The 21,408-nt window shown below is 38.2% G+C and overlaps 1 protein-coding gene across 1 annotated transcript; it reads right to left on the bottom strand.

Moving 5' to 3' along the window:
* Nucleotides 1-14,899: 14,899 nt before the first annotated feature.
* On the bottom strand, nucleotides 14,900-20,368 carry LOC145279198 (barrier-to-autointegration factor-like). Its single transcript, XM_080130706.1, has 2 exons — nucleotides 20,216-20,368; nucleotides 14,900-15,664 (listed from the first exon to the last, which is right to left on the bottom strand). Exons 1-2 carry the CDS (start codon nucleotides 20,336-20,338, stop codon nucleotides 15,518-15,520), a joined length of 270 nt encoding a protein of 89 aa, XP_079986832.1. The 5' UTR covers nucleotides 20,339-20,368; the 3' UTR covers nucleotides 14,900-15,517.
* Nucleotides 20,369-21,408: the final 1,040 nt, after the last annotated feature.

Here is a 21,408-nt window from a genome sequence, read left to right as displayed (position 1 = left end):
TATTGATAATATGATATGGATAATCAACGGTTGATTACTGCCGTATAATGATGAAGAGTTTGGTCCAAGCAAGGACTAATGCAAATGATGGCCTTAATGCAATCGGCAAAAATCAGGCACGTCTTATTGTGAATCAATCATCTACGCCGATACATTCACTGGCGTTGCGTTGCACATGCTTACGCAGAGAAAATGTGACAATGGAAACTGCGAGGAACAAACGTATCTATTCTGAATCTCAGTTTAAAATAGTACATCAAAAATGACACGGTAAACATGGCACTGACAAAAATGGCAAGAATTAACAAATAGGAAAAATGTTACACAAAGCAAGAACAATTAATTAATTCGCTCAAGAACATATTAGGGGTTGGCTAGGCTCTTTTTTTAAAAAATCACGTTCATCCCTAACAAGGCATATTGCAACTCGAACGTAAGGGGTTACTATTTGGCACCATGTATAGGAAAGATTAACAAGATGTTGATTTACGTTACATTTAAACTTCTGCATATCAGTACAGTCAGGGAAGCAGGTAGCAGGAAGGGAAGTCCAAAGTTTAACTGTTCGAGGAAAGAAGCTATTAAAGTAGAAAGCTTTCTGGCATTTAGAGACCTCAACAGTGAAGGGGTGTAATTTTATTGCTGAGGGGGTTTGTCGGGGATATGTACGTTGAGGAGGGATAAGTGCAACGAGTTCATCAGAGCATATTCCATTAAAATATCAGTCACAAAGATGCAACATTGCAGCGATGGGACAGGGGTTGGGGTTTAGTTGACAAAGTGGAATTTATTGGATTGAACCTCTTTTTTGGATCCTATCTAAAAGGGAGAGACAAGTGTTAGATGCACCAGCCCAGACGTGGCAGTAATACACCATGCATGGCCGAATGGTGGCTTTGTAGATGTACAGGGTATCCTTAGGCAAGTAGTCTTCTGGCATGATAGAGAGAAATCACCTTATTTGCAGCAGCCTTCGCAATGTCCTCAATGTATTTGGTATAGTTCATATTACCATTTACTAGTCTTATTAGTTATAAATACGGATGAAGTCCCTTGCAATATTTAAATATTGATTTTAAAATAAGTATTTATTCTGCTTTGAAGCACATAACATTTAAAGAAAATGACGTTGAATTTTCTATTTTTAGGGGACGCTAGCGTCTCCCACCTCTTGTTTAAATAGAAGTTATTTTAAAACAAATATTTGTGTAAAAATAATTTTGTTGTTTTAAAGCCGTAAATGAATGGCAACATTTAATGCTTCCGGGTTGCTTTAGCTCACACTACGGCATATATATTTACTCTCTATCGCCCCCACAACAGTGGAGTTACTATTTTTCAAAGCATATCTGAGAAAATTGACCAAGTCCTATCTGCTTATCCTTCAGCTAACATTCACGTATGTGGAGACTTCAATGTTCACAACGTCGAATGGTTGACCCACTCAAACAAGACCGATGATGAGGGGAAGTTCTGTCATGATTTCTCCATTGCCTATGACCTCACTCAGATTGTTCAGGAACCCACCCGTGTGCCCGACAATGACGGCCAGTATGCGAGCCTACTAGACCTTTTTCTCACAACTTGCCCTGAACTATGTTCAGTTTCTGTTCTGTCGCCTCTTGGATCTTCCGACCACTCTGTTGTATCAATTAAGATAAAAATGAAATGTAATAAGTCCCCAGACGTACCTCTCCATCGTACAGTATATCGATACACTAAGGCTGACTGGGATAGCTTCCGTACATTTATATCTGATCTACCTCTGCATTCCATGTTTAAAAAGGATGTGTCCTCTATAGTATTAGACCTGACTGAATGGTTAATTGTAGGTATTGACCGTTTCATACCCTCGAAAAAGTTTCAGCAAAAACCTAACAGCCAGCCATGGTTCTCTCCAGAATGTGCTGCTGCCATTGCGCACAGAAATCACTTTTTCCACTGTTTCCTGCGTAATAGATGTATGGAAACTAAAGCCGCTTTCAGGACTGCCAGCAACCATTGTAAGACAGTAATTAAGAATGCAAGAGAGTTGTATGCTCAATCTGTTAAGTCCAAAGTAGCTGAGCAGCGGCTTGGTTCCCACCAGTTTTGGCAAATAGCAAACAGAATCCTGAACAGAAGTGTGTGCTCCATCCCAACTATTATCAATGGACCTGAAGTAATCTCGTCAGCATCAGACAAAGCCAAACTCTTTGTGAAGAACTTTGCAGCTAATTCTACCCTTTGCGATCAAGGCCGCCAACCCCCAATATTTCCTCCTGTATCAGAAAACACGCTATGTGATATACGTATATCTGTACGTGATGTTGCCAAGCTAATCAAAAACCTTGATTCCAGTAAAGCAACTGGCCCTGACGGTATCCCAATTATAGTACTCAAAAAACTTCAACCTGATACTTACAAAACTCTTTAACCGTTGTCTTAAGGAGAATAGTTTCCCATCTCCCTGGAAAATTTCATCAGTATGCCCTGTATTTAAGAATTCAGGTGATCGCTCATTCCCCTCTCAGTACAGGCCAATAAGTCTCCTGTGCGTCATGAGTAAGTTGCTGGAATCTGTGTTAAATACAGAAGTAATCAACCATCTCAACAAAAATAACCTTCTTAGTGACACTCAATATGGTTTCCGTTCTGCTAGATCTACAGCAGATGTGCTTACAGTTATATCTCATAGGATTAGCAAATCTCTCGACGGAGGCAACCTTTCTAGGGCAATTGCTCTTGACATATCTAAGACCTTTGATAGGGTATGGCATAAAGGTTTACTTCATAAGATCTCTAGCTATGGTATAGCTGGAAATGTCTTCTCAATTATTAAATCATTTCTTTCTGATAGGTTCATAAGAGTAGTAGTTGAGGGGCAAAAATCAGAAGCTCACAGTATTAATGCCGGTGTCCCTCAGGAGTCCATCCTGGGCCCAACTCTTTTCCTGATCTACATTAATGATCTTCCAAATCACATCCTTACATCATTTGTAGACATTTATGCTGACGACACTACCATTTATGGTAGCACATCTAAGACAGTAAACGACCAAGTTCTCTCCAATTCTCTCTCCTCTGATCTTGAGCACGTAGTACAATGGGGTAAGGAGTGACTGGTTACTTTTAATGCATCTAAAACCAAGCTTCTCTCTTTACATCATCAACATTCTGATCCCCATCTGGCATCAATTGAAATGAATGGCTCTCGTCTTCAGGAGGCCTCAAGTTTTGACAAGCTTCTTGGCTTGACCATTACTCCTGATCTTAAATGGAACACGTACATCAAATCTGTTTCCAAGGCCGCTGGAAAAATGGTGGGATCTTTCTATCGATCCGGTAGATATCTCACTGCTGATGTTATTCTCTATCTATATAAGAGCCAGGTACGTCCAAGGATAGAATACTGTTGCCACACCTGGGCAGGAGCTGCTAGAAAGGACTTGTCCTGCCTTGATAGAGTTCAAAATAGACTTCGTAGCCTCGTAGCAGATGTCCTTTTCTCTACCTTTCAATCTCTATCTCACAGAAGAGATGTTGCGAGTTTGTCTCTGATGTATCGTTATTTTCATGGAAAGTGTTCAACTGAGCTTCAATCTATGGTCCCCCCTCGCCAAACTTTCACAAGAAACACTCGTCTAGCTGTAAATACTATCAATAATTCCCCCACTCTTTATCTGTGCCTAAACCTAAACGTAGATTCCATGAACAAAGCTTCTTTCTTAGAACTGCACGCCTGTGGAATTGTCTTCCGTTTTCCTGCTTTCCGGCTGACTACAATATGGTTGTGTTCAAGTCTAACGTAAATAAGTTCTTGATGAGCCGTTCCATATAAGTTATCAAATTCACCAAATTTTCATTACTAATGATTACTATATTGTCCAATTTCTACTGTACACTCTTTAACCCTTATCCTTGAGTGGCCTCTTGGCCTTGATAATGTGGTGATGCCTATATAAAAAAAAAGACTAAGCTTCTTTCCTTTAACAATTACCAGAAACAATCAACGATTACCCTGACTCATAACACTCTAATTGAGAGATCAGCCTTCAAACTCCTCAGTTTAACATTCACAGGCAACCTCAATTAGAATAACTTCACTGAGAACATTGCGAACGCTGCTGCCAAGAAGGTGGGCTCCTTCTACGTGTTAAATTAATCACACCAAAAGAGTATCCTATCTATTTACAAGTCCACAATTCGCCCCTGCGTGGAGTATTGTTTTCACATCTGAACTGGTGCATCTCTCACTTGTTTCTCGCTCAATTATACAAAAAAATTATACAGGGTCCAAAAATAGTCTTAAATCTAATATCTCACACTATCGTCTAAGCTCCAACCTCTTCCCCATCGCCCCAATGTTACATTCTTGTGCCTGTTTTACAAGTACTTTAATGGAGTGTGCTCTGACGAACTCATGGCACTTTTGTTCCTTCGACGTAATACTCCTGAATAACCTGACAAGCATCCAAATTTCATCCTTTAACTGTAGATGCCTCTAGATGATGGAGAACCTACTTTAATAGTTTCTTGCTTCGGACTACTAGATTTTGAATTCCCCTCCCTATTTCTTGCTTCCCTGTGTAATAACTTGCAGAAGTTTAAATGTAATGTGAAAAAACATCTCTCTGCTCAACTCCACACAGTCCCCTATTAAAAACAATCCTAAATAGTAGCCCCCTTTGTCCAAATGCCTTGGTTGGCGCGCAAAATGTAAAAAAAATCGATTGCTTTTATTCATATATATATATATATATTTTTTTTTGGGGGGGGGGGAGGGGTCTTACGTCCATACTTTAAAATAAAGGCTAAGTATTTTGGCATAAGTATTTATTCAATTGGTAAATGTGCAGAATAGTTAACAGTTGAGAAAAATTACAGAAACAAAACCAAATTACTTATACTAAAAGCAATAAAATTTAATTATATACTGACCTGTGTATTTTCTTAATGTGCTGAAACTGTCTTTAAGTTTTTTTTTCAAAATATTTCGTTTAAAGTTTTTTTTGCACATGAGAAAATGGGGATGGGACAGGGGGAGAGCTTAGTCTAGAGGAAGGGACCTATTCGATTGGAGAGTCTATAATGGGGTAGTTATTTAATTGCCGCCCACATCGGCAATATTTGGCACAAGGCCTGGGAAGTGGGAACCCCGCAGGCTCCCCTAAAGGAGGGGCACTCCAGAAATTTATAAAATTGCCTGAGTAACCCCGTCGGCATTCCTCGGTTGGGGCGCCTCAGGCAGCAAGCAATAAGCTTGCCCCACCAGAAAGCCCGGTGGCAAAGCCTGAGAGGGTGGACCTCCTAGGTATTACCCAGGCGGTGTACCTCAGTCCAACAGGTGCTGGGCCGGTTCTCGGCCCCTCACCTGTTGGGCTGAGTGTCAAGTGACGAATCCTTGACGTGTACTACCCCGTCTCCCTGCAGCCGAAGTCGCTAGGAGACCTTCCCCGTCAGACGAGTGATGGGGGTATTATCCCGCACAGTCGGAAGATTCTATTTATAAACGATGCTTCTAGGAACTGACGAATCAAATTAATTCACGTTCTGCTACCAACCAATCAAAAGCCAGAATTGCTCCATAAATATGAAACTTTTCTGTGGCATATGTTTTCTTCATGTCAACACGGGAAGAATCTTTAGCTCTGTGGATTCCAAATCAAGTTCTGTCTACTGCGAACCAGTCACCTCTATGACTTTAGAACAACTAACTATCGGAAACTGTTCTGTCTACTCCGAACCAGTTACCTCCAGGACTTGTGTAGAACAACTAACTATCGGAAACTGTTCTGTCTACTCCGAACCAGTCACCTCCAGGACTTGTGTAGAACAACTAACCATCGGAAACTCTTCTGAAACTAAACATGGCTTCCAACTCCAAATCAAGGTTGGTTACATTTGTCGTGTATTTGTGTGATTGGGTGAACATGGCCGCCGAATTTTATTAATTGAAGGTGTGTGTGTGTGTGTGTGTGTGTGTGTGTGTGTGTGTGAAAAATAAAAATAAAAGGAAAAGAAATTAAATTAAATATATAGTTTTTCTGAAGCGTTTGTTGATTACAACGAAACTGGTAAAGTTATCATTTTTGATGATTTGTTTCTGTGTTTAATTTAGTTTTCTTTTTCTCTTTTTTATGCATACTGTCTGCACGGAATTTTATGTCAAGAGATATGCTTTGAAAACTTTCCAACCGGACTATTTATATTGCAATAGATTTCATTTCGGATTTCATTCTCTCTAAAGAATTATTTTCGCCTTTCGGATTACCTTGAGAGAATCTTCATGCAAGCTGAAATGTTATGCGCGGTTTGTTTTAATAATTTTTTACATTTCCCACATTTTTTTCACTCGTTGTTGTAATGTACATCTTTGCAATTTATGACGATAATAAATTGCGGTTTCACTTAATGCCATGAACAGAAAATGCTAGCATTGCTACAAATATAATTTGCTGATTTCTTTATGTCCTCTGATGAGAAGAATAACAAGAATAGCATTCATTGAAATTCCGCGAAATAAAGACTTTGTAAATTGTTTTTTGAGTATTCAGTTGAACAATAAATTTTGATTGTAAATTTCAACTTATAGTTTTAATTTTCTTATATATATATATATATATATATATATATATATATATATATATATATATATATATATATATATATATATGAGAGAGAGAGAGAGAGAGAGAGAGAGAGAGAGATGTAGTACTATCGCTCCCCGGGAGGGTTACTTGGTTGATGAACGTTTTGGGAATGCAACCAGCTCCACGGGGAATAAACGATATCCAACGATATCTAAACGATAGACACATGCTGGAAACACAACGAAAACGGGTCGATCCGTCGTCGGCTATAACTGTTTGGTACGGGTCGCATTATGTGTGGTCATTGCAGGCATCTTCCCATCGTCGCTTGTTGCGTGTTAATTGCAGCTTTCTGTCGTCGGCATTAATGGTATGCTGAAATCGAACACTTGTATGAAAACAGCGACAAAATACATTTTTATAAAAATATAATTTATTAAACAGTTAACAAGTTAGGAAACATATTTAGTCGACCTATCACGTACAGCGAGCAAACCTCAACTGTCTTTACAACAATCAAATTATATTTAATTCTCTCTTTCAATGAAGAAAGAGAGAGAAAGTAAGTCAATGATAGAAATAGAGAAAGAAAGAGTGAGAGAATGAGAGAGGGAAATATGCGTTTCACACAATGTTTTTAGTTTTCAACTTCAGATATCCGCGTGTAAATCTGACCTTTAAAAGTTTCATAACACCTGTCACTCAAACCCAACCTGGCTTAAGTCATCACAGTACATTTTCAAAAATCACAAACACCTGTTTTACACAATTGCACCGCACAAGGTTCATTAATGTAGAAGCCATTAGCTCCCTTAAAAAGGGGCTATGTCATTGTGCCAGAGAGAGAGAGAGAGAGAGAGAGAGAGAGAGAGAGAGAGAATTAGATTCTGTTTAGTCATCCAGGTTGTCATTGATTGACGTACATCCAAGCAGCATAAAATTAATGCAGGAGTACCTCAGGGGGTCGATCCTTGGACCACTATTATTGCTGATATTCATAAACGGCCTCTTTTTTTTTACAAGGCAATCACCACTTATCAAGGCCCGGAAGCCACTCAGGGATAAGTACAGTACGTTAGTGTGGATATTTAAAGTGTCTACTTAAGGGGGTGGTTTATCAGGAATTTGTTTATGTTGAACTTGAAGACATCCAAGTTGTAGTCAAGAGGGAAGCAGGCAGACGGAACAGAGTTCCACAGGCGTGCAGTTCTAAGAAAGAAACTTTGTTCATGGAATATACGTTTTGATTTAGGCATAGATAAAGAGTGGGGAAAGTTTTTGACAGTAGATTCAGTTAGACGGTTGTTTTTTTGTAAAAGATTGGCGAGGGGGGGACCAGAGATTGGAGTTCAGACGAGCACCTGTCATGGAGATAATGTTGTAGAATAAAAATTGATCACGGTACCAAATCGTATATATGTTATATACTGGGTGGTATGGCTGTGACGTCTATTTTGTTAGCGCCATCTATATTCTAACTATCCGAGATTTTTGAATATCTCGATAGATAGAGAGATAGTTCGTTTAACATTTATGCATATGTTGTTGTAACTCGTCTAGTGAATGGATTGACCGTTGTTCATTTATCTATGAATAATGAGACGCTTTGTTATAAAACAACTTGATTTATTTAATAACAAACATATACACATAATACGGCGGTGGAGGTGGTGGTGGAGATAGTACAGGTGGAGAGGGTGTGGTTGCGACCGTGACAGGCAGTTGAGCGTCGTCTGTTCTCCCCTCTCTGACTGACTTGACTCTTGTTTATCATTGCTTTTTATGAATTTTCCCGTTAACAAATTTACGTCATCGACCCACATTCTGACCCTGTTGATGTTTGCATTTGGTCTTACTTGCGGTCGAATTACGTCATCTTATTCCCGGGTTTCATTTTTGTCGGTCAGGGTTTAAGTTCATCCGAACTTTGCCCCATTCAACGTCTGACCCATAAACCGACTTGCGTCATAGGACCAGGTCATCCAATTCCAGTTCATTCGCACCTCCCTTCTCTTTTACACTTTTTTACACCAGTACTTTGCGCCTGCTGATAGGACAGCCTCCTTAGTTGTTAATCAAAGGTTCGGGTCCCTGACTATCAGGCGGATAACGTCAGCTCAGATGAAACGTTTACCTCCAGCACCATTACTAGTGACATGGCCACAAGGATAGACATAGAGACAGAAAAATTTCCGAAATCTTAAACTACTGTTTACCAAGTACTACCGACCTTTAAAGCAGCTTTTTCTTCACCCTTTGTCAGAAAAATCACTCATTTGTATGAGGACTGAGGGACAAAAAAGGAAAAGCGAGAGTTACTGGAGCTGCCGATAACACATCCACTGTATTATCTACTCTCAATTTAAAAAAATGGGGACGGGGGGATGGGTACAAGGGGCTTATTAATATCTACTTAGTAAAAGTCCGGGGCTCAATTATCAATTCAGGACGCTTTTGAAGATAATCTCCCCTTCCATATTAATGGGTGGATGTTTGCCATTATATATCTCGAGTTTGAATAATTCGAGCTTCACCTTATAATTAAAATCCAATAATTAACTTTTATCAATTTGTGAAGTCGGCTTAATATTAATTTACATTTGAGTTTAGATAATTATTCAAGATTTTAATTTGGGAGGTTCTCGTTTACATAAGTGACTTTTTTTTCTTTCCGTTTTACATGGAACAAGACGATATTGGTTAGCAGCATATTTGACAAAGATTTCAGAACAGAACAAAAAAAGCAAGATAAGATAGGTAAAATTTAGTTACGAGTTTTTAAGTCAAAGCTGTAATAAGAAAACAGCGGTGATTAGTACAAATTAGGTTCAAAAGTTGGAAACATTTTTTTAACCTTAGCTGAAGAGTCTGGAAACAGCGACCTACCCTTTATTAGGGTCGTATCGGAAGTGGGGACCTAGCAGACTCATTCTAGCTACATAAGGATATGGTGGGCGGCGTTGTGTGTGTATTTTTTTTTGGAGGCGAGAGGGTAATGCTTTTATTTATTTTTTATTTTATTTCTTTGTCTATTTTTCTTCTTTTGTTTTTGTTTCACACCCATCCGTCCCTATAGTCCCGCCCACCTTATCTACTCTGGGATCAAGGATGGCATTCCAATCACCCACTAGGACTAACCGTTCTGAACCTCCGAGAAACACCTCCAACCGCCGGAAAAAAGAAACCCGCTCCCGTACGCAATTGGGCGCATACACCGTGACGACTCGAAACGCTCTATTTGCCACGGCAACATCGGCCACGACCAGTCTACCATCAGTATCTGCGTGAACAACACTAACCTACCTTTGCATAAAGGGTGCGCCTAACTAACAAAGAAACCCCCCTACTTTGACTATCACCGTATGTTGAAAAGACATCATAATGCCCCTCCAGCACCCAATGATCGTCAATGGAATTGCAGTGAGTCTCCTGTAACGTAGCCACATCTATGTTCATGGACATGAGGTCCCTCAGTACCCTAGCGGCTTTGCTTTGGCACCTCATGTCCCTAGCGTTCAAACTACATAGGCTCAAGGACGTGGCCATTGTGCCTAGATATCCGCAACCACCGGCCTAAAGTCTTTGCTCTTTGGGAATTAGGGTGCCGCAGGATTGGGCGAGGTTACCCGAAAGCAACTCGGACGTTACTCGTCCGCCCCGCGCAATACCTCCGACATCCAACGGGAAAGTTAACTTTAGGGCCCTATAAAAACAAGAGTGGACGTAAATAGGAACCCTCCCTTCGCACCTAGGTGCCAGCTGATTGAGGGAGTCGTGCTCTTCCACCAACTTTAAATTCGGAATCGCCCCCTTCGCTTCCTCGATCATATTCCACATGCCCTTCGTGCGTCCTCTTCTTTTTTGATGCACAAAGGTCATGTCTGGGAAGTTTTGGGGATTTGTAACCCTCTTCCCCTCAATATTTTTCATGTCCCTCAGCGGCTTAATTAGACCCCTATGATGCTGTGTTATGTAAGTGTCAGCGTGAAGGGGGTCTACATCGCAGATCCGGTCTCCAGGAAGGTAAGGGAGCTTTTTGGTCTTTTCACTCCTTACAGGAGATGCTGATACGGCTCTTCTGCCGTTGTTGTTTTATGTCACCGGCATTTCCCGGGACAATGATTGTGTACCGGCTGGAGGGGGGGGTATCAAAAAGGGATGGGGATTTTGGTTCAGCCGAAGGGGTTTGGGTTGGGGTTTTGGGTGGCTGAACCGTAGAGACAGTATTCTCTATGGTCATAGGGGGCGGGCAATGTAACGCAGCATCCTTATTCTTTCTTGCCTTCTTCTTATTTTCTCGGCACTTGGCACTCTACCACAGTAGCCTGTCCTTTGTCTTGTTCCCCTTCTGAGTCGGATGAGGAGACCGGATGATTTCTTTTTTGGTCGCTGGCAACTTCCTTAGTGGTCACGTTGGTGGAAGAACTCGTAGACGACCCTGCGGGAACTGGCCGACCTTATACCTCAGGGGGCTGCTCTCTTATGGAGGGGCTCTTTGTGGTTCTTCCATTCTTTTTAACCATCTTGGTCTAACCGTCCGATGTTGTTGAAGGTGTTGCAGTTGGTGTTTTTTCTATGCTCCCTCCGGCTGGCTTCTCAGGGGCTGCTGGTGCCACACCCTTCTGTTTTTCTGCGGCTTTTGCTTAAGGGATGATGTTCTTTGAAACCCATGTGAGACTTTTTTCTTCCAGTCGGTGGTGACCAAAGATATTATCGTTGTGGATAATTTTTCCACCACTCACTCTATAACATGCATGAGGGAAGAACAGATGTACATAAATCTAAGAGAATATCAGAATCGTTAGAAAATGACTTACAGACCATAGTGGAATGAGGCCGCAAATGGACGGTAACATTAAATGCTAGTAAGACTAAGCTGCTCTCCTTTAACAATTACAAGACACCTGTCCAACTACCTATAACCATGACAAATAACACCTACCTGAGAATTATTCCTTCAAACTCCTTGGCCTAACATTTGCAAGCAATATTACGTGGCACAAATACATTGAGAACATTGCGAAGGTTGCTGCAAAGAAGGTAGGTTCCCTCTATTAAGCTAGAAAACTACTCACACCTGATAGTACTCCGTACCTATACAAAGTAACCATTCGGCCATGCATGGTATTATTGCCACATCTACGCTGGTGCATCTGCCACTAGCCTCGTCCTTTTAGATAAGATAGAAAAGAGTTTCAATTTAACAGATCCCATTTTGTCAACTAAGCTCCAACCTCTGTCCCATCGCCGCATTGTTGCAACTCTGTGCTTGTTTTAAAAATATTTTAATGGAATGTGCTCTGACGAACTCATTGCTTTTGTGCTTCCTTAACGTACATATCACCGACAAACCAGCTTAGCAACAAAATCTCACTCCTTCACTGTTGAGATTCCTAAATACCAGCAAGCTTTCTAATCTAATAGTTTCTTCCCTCGAACAGCTCGACTTTGGAATTCTCTTCGTGTTACCTGCTTCACAGACTGTACTGAAATACAGATGTTTAAATGTAATGTAGACCAACATCTTTTAAATCTTTCGTAGGCATGGTTCCAAATAGTAGGCCCTTGCACCGAAATGGCGATATGTCTTATTAAGGATAAACGTCATCAGAGGACATAAAGAAATCAGCAAATTATATTTGTAGCAATGCTAGCATTTTCTGTTCATGGCATTAAGTGAAACCGCAATTTATTATCGTCATAAATCGCAAAGATGTACATGTACTTTAACAACAACGAGTAAAAAAATGTGGGAAATGTAAAAAATTATTAAAACAAACCGCGCATAACACAAAAAATAAATAAAATAAATTAGACATGAGCGTTTCAGCTCCATCTCATTCAGAAAAAACACGAACTCTTAACGATAGAATTTTGGAAATTAATCGGATGTAATACGAATAAGCTATATTAAAATATTTCAAAATAGCAGGTGGGGTGGGGACTAGTGTTGCATAAAAATATACCATTTTAGAATGAACAAACAAATTAAAGATTTCAAGAGAGTAGAGGACAATCACACAAACATATCAATGTCTTAACATAACACAAAATATAAACAACAAACGTTTTTTTTAATTTAATATTTATTGAATAATCAATTAAAATGATTTAAAAAAAATACAATTATTTGTAGCTAAAGAAGGTTGGAAAGTAGAAGGAGGAATTATAACAGTATTTGTTTAAAATAATTTGGAGATACATTAAATAATTTTATTTTATTTATGACTTTTTTCTTAGAATTTAGAAAATGTTAGCTTTTTTATTGGTTTGTAAAATAAAGAAACAAACTGGCATTACACACACACACACACACACACACACACACGCACATATTTATTTATTTTTTTTAAATATGAACAAATTTACATGGTCACGACACTGGACATGCTAACATTCCAGACAAATGGTCGGTCAAAACCAGAAGTCCTCGTCAGGTGACTTTATAAATGGTTGCTTTCCATAGAAGCCATTCCTCAAACTATTTGTCCGAAATATCAGCATGTCCAGTGTCGCGACCAAGTAAATTTGTTTATATTAATAAAAATATATCTTGCTCGTCTTTTATTGAGCACTCTTAATAACCTTGTTAAATTCATTAGTTATCACTGTTGAATACCTTTGATCTGATATATATATATATATATGTATATATATATATATATATATATATATATATATATATATATATAGTTAGTAATGTATAAAATATATATGGCGGTTAAGCTACACTGAATATTCGGCGTTTCATCCACTCTAGGACTCCTCAGGCTTATGCGCATAAGCCTGAGGAGTCCTAGAGTGGATGAAACGCCGAATATTCAGTGTAGCTAAATCGCCATGTATATTTTATAAATTACTAACTAGCTCTACCTACGTAGTGAGCACTTTTGAAGTAAATACTTAAAGTTTACGCATAAATCTATACTTTCGTATATTAATTTTATGTGAGTAAATTAAGTAGTTATATATATATATACATATATATATATATATATATATGTGTGTGTGTGCATGTGTGTGTGTGTGTGGTGGAGGTTATGAAGAAATAATAACAGACTGCTCAACTGCGCCACCATGTTAGTAAGTATTATCATACAATTATCTACCAATTAGGCATCTATACCAGAGATTGCTGGGGCAATAGGTGTTTAGATACCACCCTCCATTTAAGGAATGGTATTTACACACTACTCCAGAGGCCGCCTGTACAAATTCTAATCATTATATTTTAGCTCCTTACATTAAGTGGCTTCACACCCTGTCCGGAGCGATTTCGGCCACTTTATCCTGTGGCCTTCTTCATATGATTAACGGCGACGGGATAGGAATGTTGGGTCTTGTGACTTTATCCCCATAAATTACATAGTTGTTGTTGTCTTACCACGTTTTGACCAAGTAAGCATCATGCTTTGGGTAGGATTGAAACCGCTATGTTCATATAATGCCCACCTGGAACCGTGCAGACTCAACGCCTCTATCCACCACACCACGCTAGATAGGTAGCGGTTTCAATCCTACCCAAAGCAGGTTAAATATTAGTTGGTCAAAACGATGGTGAAACAACAGCTATTATAAAAGGCAACAATTTATGGGGATACAGTTACAAGACTCAACATTCCTATCCTGTCGCAGTAAATCACCTGAAGAAGGCCAGAAGATTAATTGGCCGAAATGTGGTGAAACAGCAACAACTATGAAGTTGAGGATAACAGTCTGTAAAAAATGAATTATGAATATCAAAAAATAAAATAAAATATAACAACATATTCTAATTGAAAAGTTAAATTTTGCCGGAAAGATTTTATGTGAAACTCCCGTCGATTGGTGGTAAAGCTAATAGTTTTCACACAAAATTGCCATTTCGCGTTGGTATTTTGCTTCGAACGATATTTGGGACGAGAAACGCTTTCCCCTCCTTTCGGAAGGATTACATCCTTACCACTCAATACAATATGGTGGTTTAGCGTTTTGAGGATAACTACGTTGGGCATACTATTCAGCGCCTGGAGGTTAGAATTTCCCAACATGCCCCCCTTCGAGACGTAGGTTCAGAGAATTTCTAACATTCGAGCGTGTATACAAGCTCATAAGTCGGCCATCGGTAAACATTTGTTGCAATGTCAGATCTGCATTGGAGGGTGCACGGATGAAACTTTATCGATCTTACACTGAACACACTCGAAAAATAAAATAATATCTAAAAACATATTCTAATTGAAAAGTTAGATTTTCTTGTAAAAAAAATTATGTGTTCTTTGTTATTAGATTTAGACGTCGCATTACTTGTGAAAACTCGGTATAAGTCCATGTTTATGAAGCAGTACTTTTGTGTGTGTGTGTGTATGTTTGTGTGTGTGTATGTTTTTGTGTGTGTATGTGTGTGTATGTGTGTATGTGTGTGTATGTTTATGTGTGGATGTGTGTGTTTTATGGATGTGTGTGCGTATGTATGTGTGCATATGTATGTGTGGATGTGTGTTTGTGTTCTGATCGTGACTACACAAACTTACTCATTATATTTATTCAAAGAAAAGCTAAAATAAATCGGTGCTTATACAGTTTAATCAAGACATTAGAAAATGAAAATATTGAAAAAAGGTTATATTGTACGTGTCCGTTTTGGACTAAAGATCTCCGAAAAAAAAATTCACATTTAATTTGATCGAGTAGGGTTTTTTTTTTTTTTTTTTTTTTTTTTTACAGCGGAGAAAACATGTTTTTATGACAGCGCGTTGAAAGTAGCCATCTTAGAATTTTTTGAACACGCCACAGGGAAATAACTCCGTTTAAAGAAAGAAGAGAGAATAGAATAAAAAAGGAAAATTATTTAAAGTATCAAAGATTATAGCGATGATGATTTGAAATTTCTGTTTTGGAAATTTCAAAAAAGTAAAAACAAACAAAAAAGGCTGATCCTTTCATCTGAAACAAAAATTTTCAGCTCAAAGGAACTCATTGCACCAATCTCTCAAGGCCTCAAAGCAGAGTTTGTGTTGTCTGCCGTTCCCACGACCGATTTCTTCCAACCACTTAGTAAATTTCTTTTCATCTTTTCCAAGAATCAGGAATTGGCCGAGGATCTTATAGGCCTGAAAATAAGATAAAAATAATGTTATAAAAAATTCATAATAGCAAGTTTCTAAATTTTTGAGATTGTTTGCATTTTTCGGACTATTGTTCTCATCTTGAGTGTTATTTTTAAAAGGTTTCGTCGATGTAATCTCCGACCTGCTTCAGGTGTATTTTGTCGAACTCGGGAATCTTTCTATGGAATTCGAGAATCTGCACAAAGTTTCAAACGGAACTTTGTGTTTTTTTTTTATCCACGTAGGTAGCAAGCTCTCGTTCCGTCAGCCATGACCACATAAAAAGTAATTCGCAATTTTATTTTGAGTATCACTCGCACTGAGTATTGAACCTCTAACCTCTAGAAAAACGTAACTTTACAACTGTATTTCATCAATGAGTTCGACCAGATACATTTGAAACAGGTCGAGGGTTACATCAACCGAAACGTGAAAATAAAAATTAAGACAACAGTAATCTGAAGAAATCAAATAATACAAATATAACATCAAATAATACAAATATAATATTAAATAATACAAATATAACATCCAATAATACAAATATAATATCAAATAATACAAATATAACATCAAATAATACAAATATAACATCAAATAATACAAATATAACATCAAATAATACAAATATAATATTAAATAATACAAATATAACATCCAATAATACAAATATAATATCAAATAATACAAATATAACATCAAATAATACAAATATAACATCAAATAATACAAATATAACATCAAATAATACAAATATAATATCAAATAATACAAATATAACATCAAATAATACAAATATAACATCAAATAATACAAATATAATATCAAATAATACAAATATAACGACACTTTAGAAGAACGATGGACAATAAAATTCTGTTTTAAACTTGGAATCATACTACAGAAACGTATGGAATTCTTCAGACTGGTTTTGGACCATCATGCATTAATTGAGCATCAGTTTTTGAGTGGCATAAGATATTCAAGGAAGGCAAGGATGATGTGGTGTGGGAGGAGTAAGGAAGTCAGAACACTAGAATTGATTGGACAAATAAAGAATTTCATATGATTATTGATAGATTGATACCGTAGTACCTTTAACGTATGTTCGTAGTGTGTAACGGTTTCTAGATTATAAATTATTCGATCGTGAGACCCTATTTATTAAAAAGGAGGATATAAAGTAATAACATACTACAAAAATTAAATCATTAGTATGTAGATACGCTAATTTAATGTTCGTAGTATATTATGACTTATCCTCCTTTTTAATAAATAGGATCTCCCGATCACCAAAGACGCAATATAAAAAAATCCCTTTAATTGCATTTAGGCCGTATGTGAAACTAAAATATATTTTCTTGGTCTTCTGGCTAGGATCCAAGTGTAGTATCTGTTCTGTCCAAATATGGTATAATGATATCGTGAGGTTTCCACGTTCGCGTGGGGCATCACAACAATGGAAATATGCCACATACTTCTTTAAGGATATTGGAGATAACCGTAATAACCAGATATATTCTGACACTACATTAACCAGATTACTTAGATAAATATTTCTACAGTTTTTACATAATGGCTACTATAATATCGTGGGGTCTACATTCATGTTGACCGTCTACAGAATGAGCAGCAACAATATATTACATATTTAAGGTGCCACTGTGGAATTTCCATAAGCCCTGCTAGTACGTAAACAATTCGGATTGTTTATGAACTAAATGTTTCGGCGGGGTGGGGGGGGTGGGGGGTAGATAACAGCCATGAAAAACAAAGGGGAAGATTGCTAACTTGTTAATAGAAATCGAAGTGAAAGCATTTACAGAAAAACATTCTTCACAAAATACATTGTGGTCTTAAGTGACGCAATTTCCGGTTCCATATAATATCAGCTTAGACAGAAACTTCAACCTGACCCCGAATGTGCTAGTCTATCCCCCCTGAAAATGTTTAGCTATGCATGTCGACATTACAATTCGATTTTCTTTGTGACAATCTTCGATTTTCCTTTTAAAGACATCAAACGGCATCAGGGTAAATCGATAAAATTGTCACCCTAGCAAAGACGACATGATTCCATTTCCATTTGATGAAAACCGTTTTTTTTGTAGCATCTACTAGTTAGTCAGTTGTCCACAATTCAACAAGCGAGATCGGAGATGCGCCGCTGTACAACACATGCTCTACCGATCAAATTTATGACAGCAGGACCATTGCCAGCACCTCTAAAATACAAATCCGGACGGTTCAATGATTGAGGTCGTGCCCAAGGTGATGAAAATAAAGTTTCCTGCTACGGTGATGGTCTTCGGTGTGGTTTCAAGTGAGGGTCACATCATGCTATCTCATATCTTCGACGTCGGCTTGAAAGTCAACACCAAAGTGTGTGACCTTACACGTGACCTTACACGACCTTAAACCTCTGATCGCGGCCCAGTTATGATCTTAACCCTGGGTCGATGCCCACTTATGACTATCCTAGTCACCGGATAATTAATTATGTCGACTGGGCAACCAGGTCTGCCAACCGTTGGTACGTCGCGTCACCCAGTGAGTCCTCGTCAAGGCGTTGGAGGACTCTTCTCGGTTGCACGGTCCTCAAAGCATGTTCTTCTTGATCGTCTAGTTGGTCGTCCTGTTGACTGGGTGTTCGTTGACGGGAAAGGGGTCACAAGTGGCAAGTAAAAGAAATAAAGTTACATGGAACAACAGCACATCAGCAAACAAACTCCGGAGGTTGGTTGATATATAATGTATTTAGGAAATTCATAAATGATTATCTACAGACGTATGTACAATTGAAGATTAAATGGAAGCAAGCAATTAGATTTGTGAATGAGCTTCTTTTTGTTGAAATACTCGGTCGGAGTCGCGGACCGTTGTAATTATCGTTAAGGTGTTCTGGCTGGTCTCTTCCTAGGTCCTCTGAATTCTATTAAGTTGCAAATTGAGCTCTCTGGCGACCAGTGAGGGGGAGAGAGAAGTTGGGTGGCTGGATTCTTCTACCGAGACCTTTTTCTCTGTCTCTGCAAAGACCTCTCTCTGTATTCTCTCTTCTTCTATCTGATTAAATCGAGTTTTACAGATCTTATGTAGTAAAACCCTTGAATAATGACGACGCCTACGTTCGTCTTCGACCAATCAAATTGATTGATAACAATCCACCTGATTCCTTCTCATTGGTCAATTTGGCCTGTGGCAGGTATTATTTTTCCGCCCCCAATTTCCAAAATCAAATTGACTCCTCCCCAACTTGCCTGACCCCGCCTTCTCGGTAATGGTTTTTTCCATATTATCAACTGATAATCAGAGGAAATATTATTTTTAGCTTGTAATAGATCACCAGCTTTCATCTATTTAAAAATATTCTTTTGATCTTCTTTCCTCTTTGAATTATTTGTTTTGTAAAAACATCCGTGTGATTTTTTAAAAAAAATATTCTTTACATGTCAGAATTCCCCTTAGCGCCCAAAACAATTTGCCAAAAGACATTTTTAGATAAGTCATATTGAAAAACAATTCATGTCGAACCTTGGGCTAACGTCATTAATTCTTTTATCAGGCCCGATCTGTTTCGTGTGTGTGTGTGTGTTTCTCAGATCAAAAACGATCCGACATTTCACCTGTCAAACAACACATTTCAAGCCGACCGACATTTCAAATCTCTGTTTCGGAATATTTTGTGTTGGCTCGTTTAGTTCAAACGCGAGCGTATTTTGGTTAAAAAATGTTTTAAGTAATCTTTCGCTTTGAAGTTTAGCATGCGATTTCTATTTTTATCCCCCGACCGTATGGTATCTCAACAACAAGATTTTGACACATAAAAATATTAACTAAAAAAAAATTATTTTTTTTTCTGTAACCAGTGTTCGCCCGGGACTGAATATTACATTTAACACAAAAAACGTCACATCGACCCTACTGATCTGATGTGGCCCCTCTTTGGTGTTACAAGTGTACCTGGATGTGCTAATCAAGTGCAACCAGGTGGCCACTGGCAGAGCCTGGGTGTGTCAGAGATCCAAAGAGACACAGCCTTGACTTCAGAAGGAGTATTACGAATTGTACCCTTCTCTCACTGATTCCCCTCCTCCTCCGACCTGAACTCGCTAGACTGTTTCGTTTGGGCATGCGTCGAGAACATCACCAACATGACCTCCCATAACACTGAAGCCAGCCTGATCGCCGTCATCTCACGTGTATTCGCCGAGCTCCAGCTGGCTCTTGTAGAAAAAGCATGCTTCCATTTCCGGGACCGTATCAAGGCGGTGATTGAGGTTGGAGGCGACTAGTCGTCTCTATTACTTAATCAAACTACCTGAATTGGTTTAATCAATAAAAGCTTAAAAATAAAACTGTAGTGTTGTTTTCTTTAGGGTGACAACTCCTACTGCTCCCATGTAATGCTCTACCTGTCTCTTCTTTTCTTATTTTCCCTTTCCTATTAAATTTTGTTTAACTTTGTGTTGGGCCAATCTTAAAATTAATTGTTAGCCCAACATGTCGCATGATTTAAAGAAAATATACAAATAAATAAATGACGAAACATAAAACCTTATCAAATCCGTTTTCTGTAAGTCGGGACCCAATAGCTTCACCAACTCCAGGTAAAACGTTAACCGGCTTATCTTTCATCGGTCCCTTTATAAACGTTTGTTGTTTCTGGGTGTCAGACATGATTTTATTCTGAAAGAAAAATAAAAAGATGCAAAAGAGAGCGAACATCAGTAAAATAGGATTCATTGGAGTGAGAATGCTATACATGTTTATGCTAGATTAGAACCGTGATATCTAAAAATAAATCTGTTTCCGGTTGATTGAAAAGATGCTATACACGGCCTTTTATCGATAAAGAATATAAACGACTAGCTGAACGCCCGGCGTTGTCCGGTATTACAATACGCTTAAACATGATATTTGGATTTATGCAGATTGCATACGTGTTATTATAGAATTACGAGGAATAATTTGCTCGGTGGACGAATTTGCAATAAAATAAAATAAATAAATCAAATAATAATGATAATGTCGTTCATCAAATTCCGTCTGTGTTTGTTTACAATATCACGTCAGCTGATATTTGGGCTTGACGATGAATGCCATGGAAAAGTCACCCCTGATTAATGTTTAGTCTAAAAATATGCAAACGAGAAAATGAGTTGCGGCGATTTTAAATGGAACTTTTATCGTAAATTGAACTGTTGATAAGAAAAAAACTTAAAATAAAATGGTGATGTACACCCGAGATCATTCGATCTGTAGTCGAATGCTCTACCAACTAAGCTATATCTCCAGATTACAAGAAATCTGTTTTTTAAGAAGAAATGATTTGCTGTAATTTTATTATCTCCCTTGGCCGACGTAACGTAAAATATTCCACTTAAAAATTCTTTTTTATCTATGAGCGAGAAAGACTATTTTAAAATTAGATTTTTTTTCGATATTCAATAGTTATCGGATGAATTTCTGTACAAAAAATGTCTAAGAACACTGCCAGACATATAATTACCTTTATGTGAAATTTGCAAAAGATATTCTCCAGCAGACTCTTGATATATTGATGTTGGCATTCTGTTGATTGTTCTGCATAAAAGGAGACGCCATCATATTATTGTAGCTCTTTTGTTAAAACTGCAAAAGCATTTATCTAAGCTTGCAGGGACGCCCGTTGTAGAACGGTCGTAAAGTACGCTTAAATATGATATTTTAATTCTTGCAGATTTCGTATATATTATTAGAGAGTTAAT

This window comes from Euprymna scolopes, chromosome 1 (genome assembly GCF_053919585.1).
Source record: "Euprymna scolopes isolate OS-2025 chromosome 1, ASM5391958v1, whole genome shotgun sequence".
NCBI classification, from domain to species: Eukaryota; Metazoa; Mollusca; class Cephalopoda; order Sepiida; family Sepiolidae; genus Euprymna; species Euprymna scolopes.
This window is presented reverse-complemented; position numbering and strand designations above follow the sequence as displayed.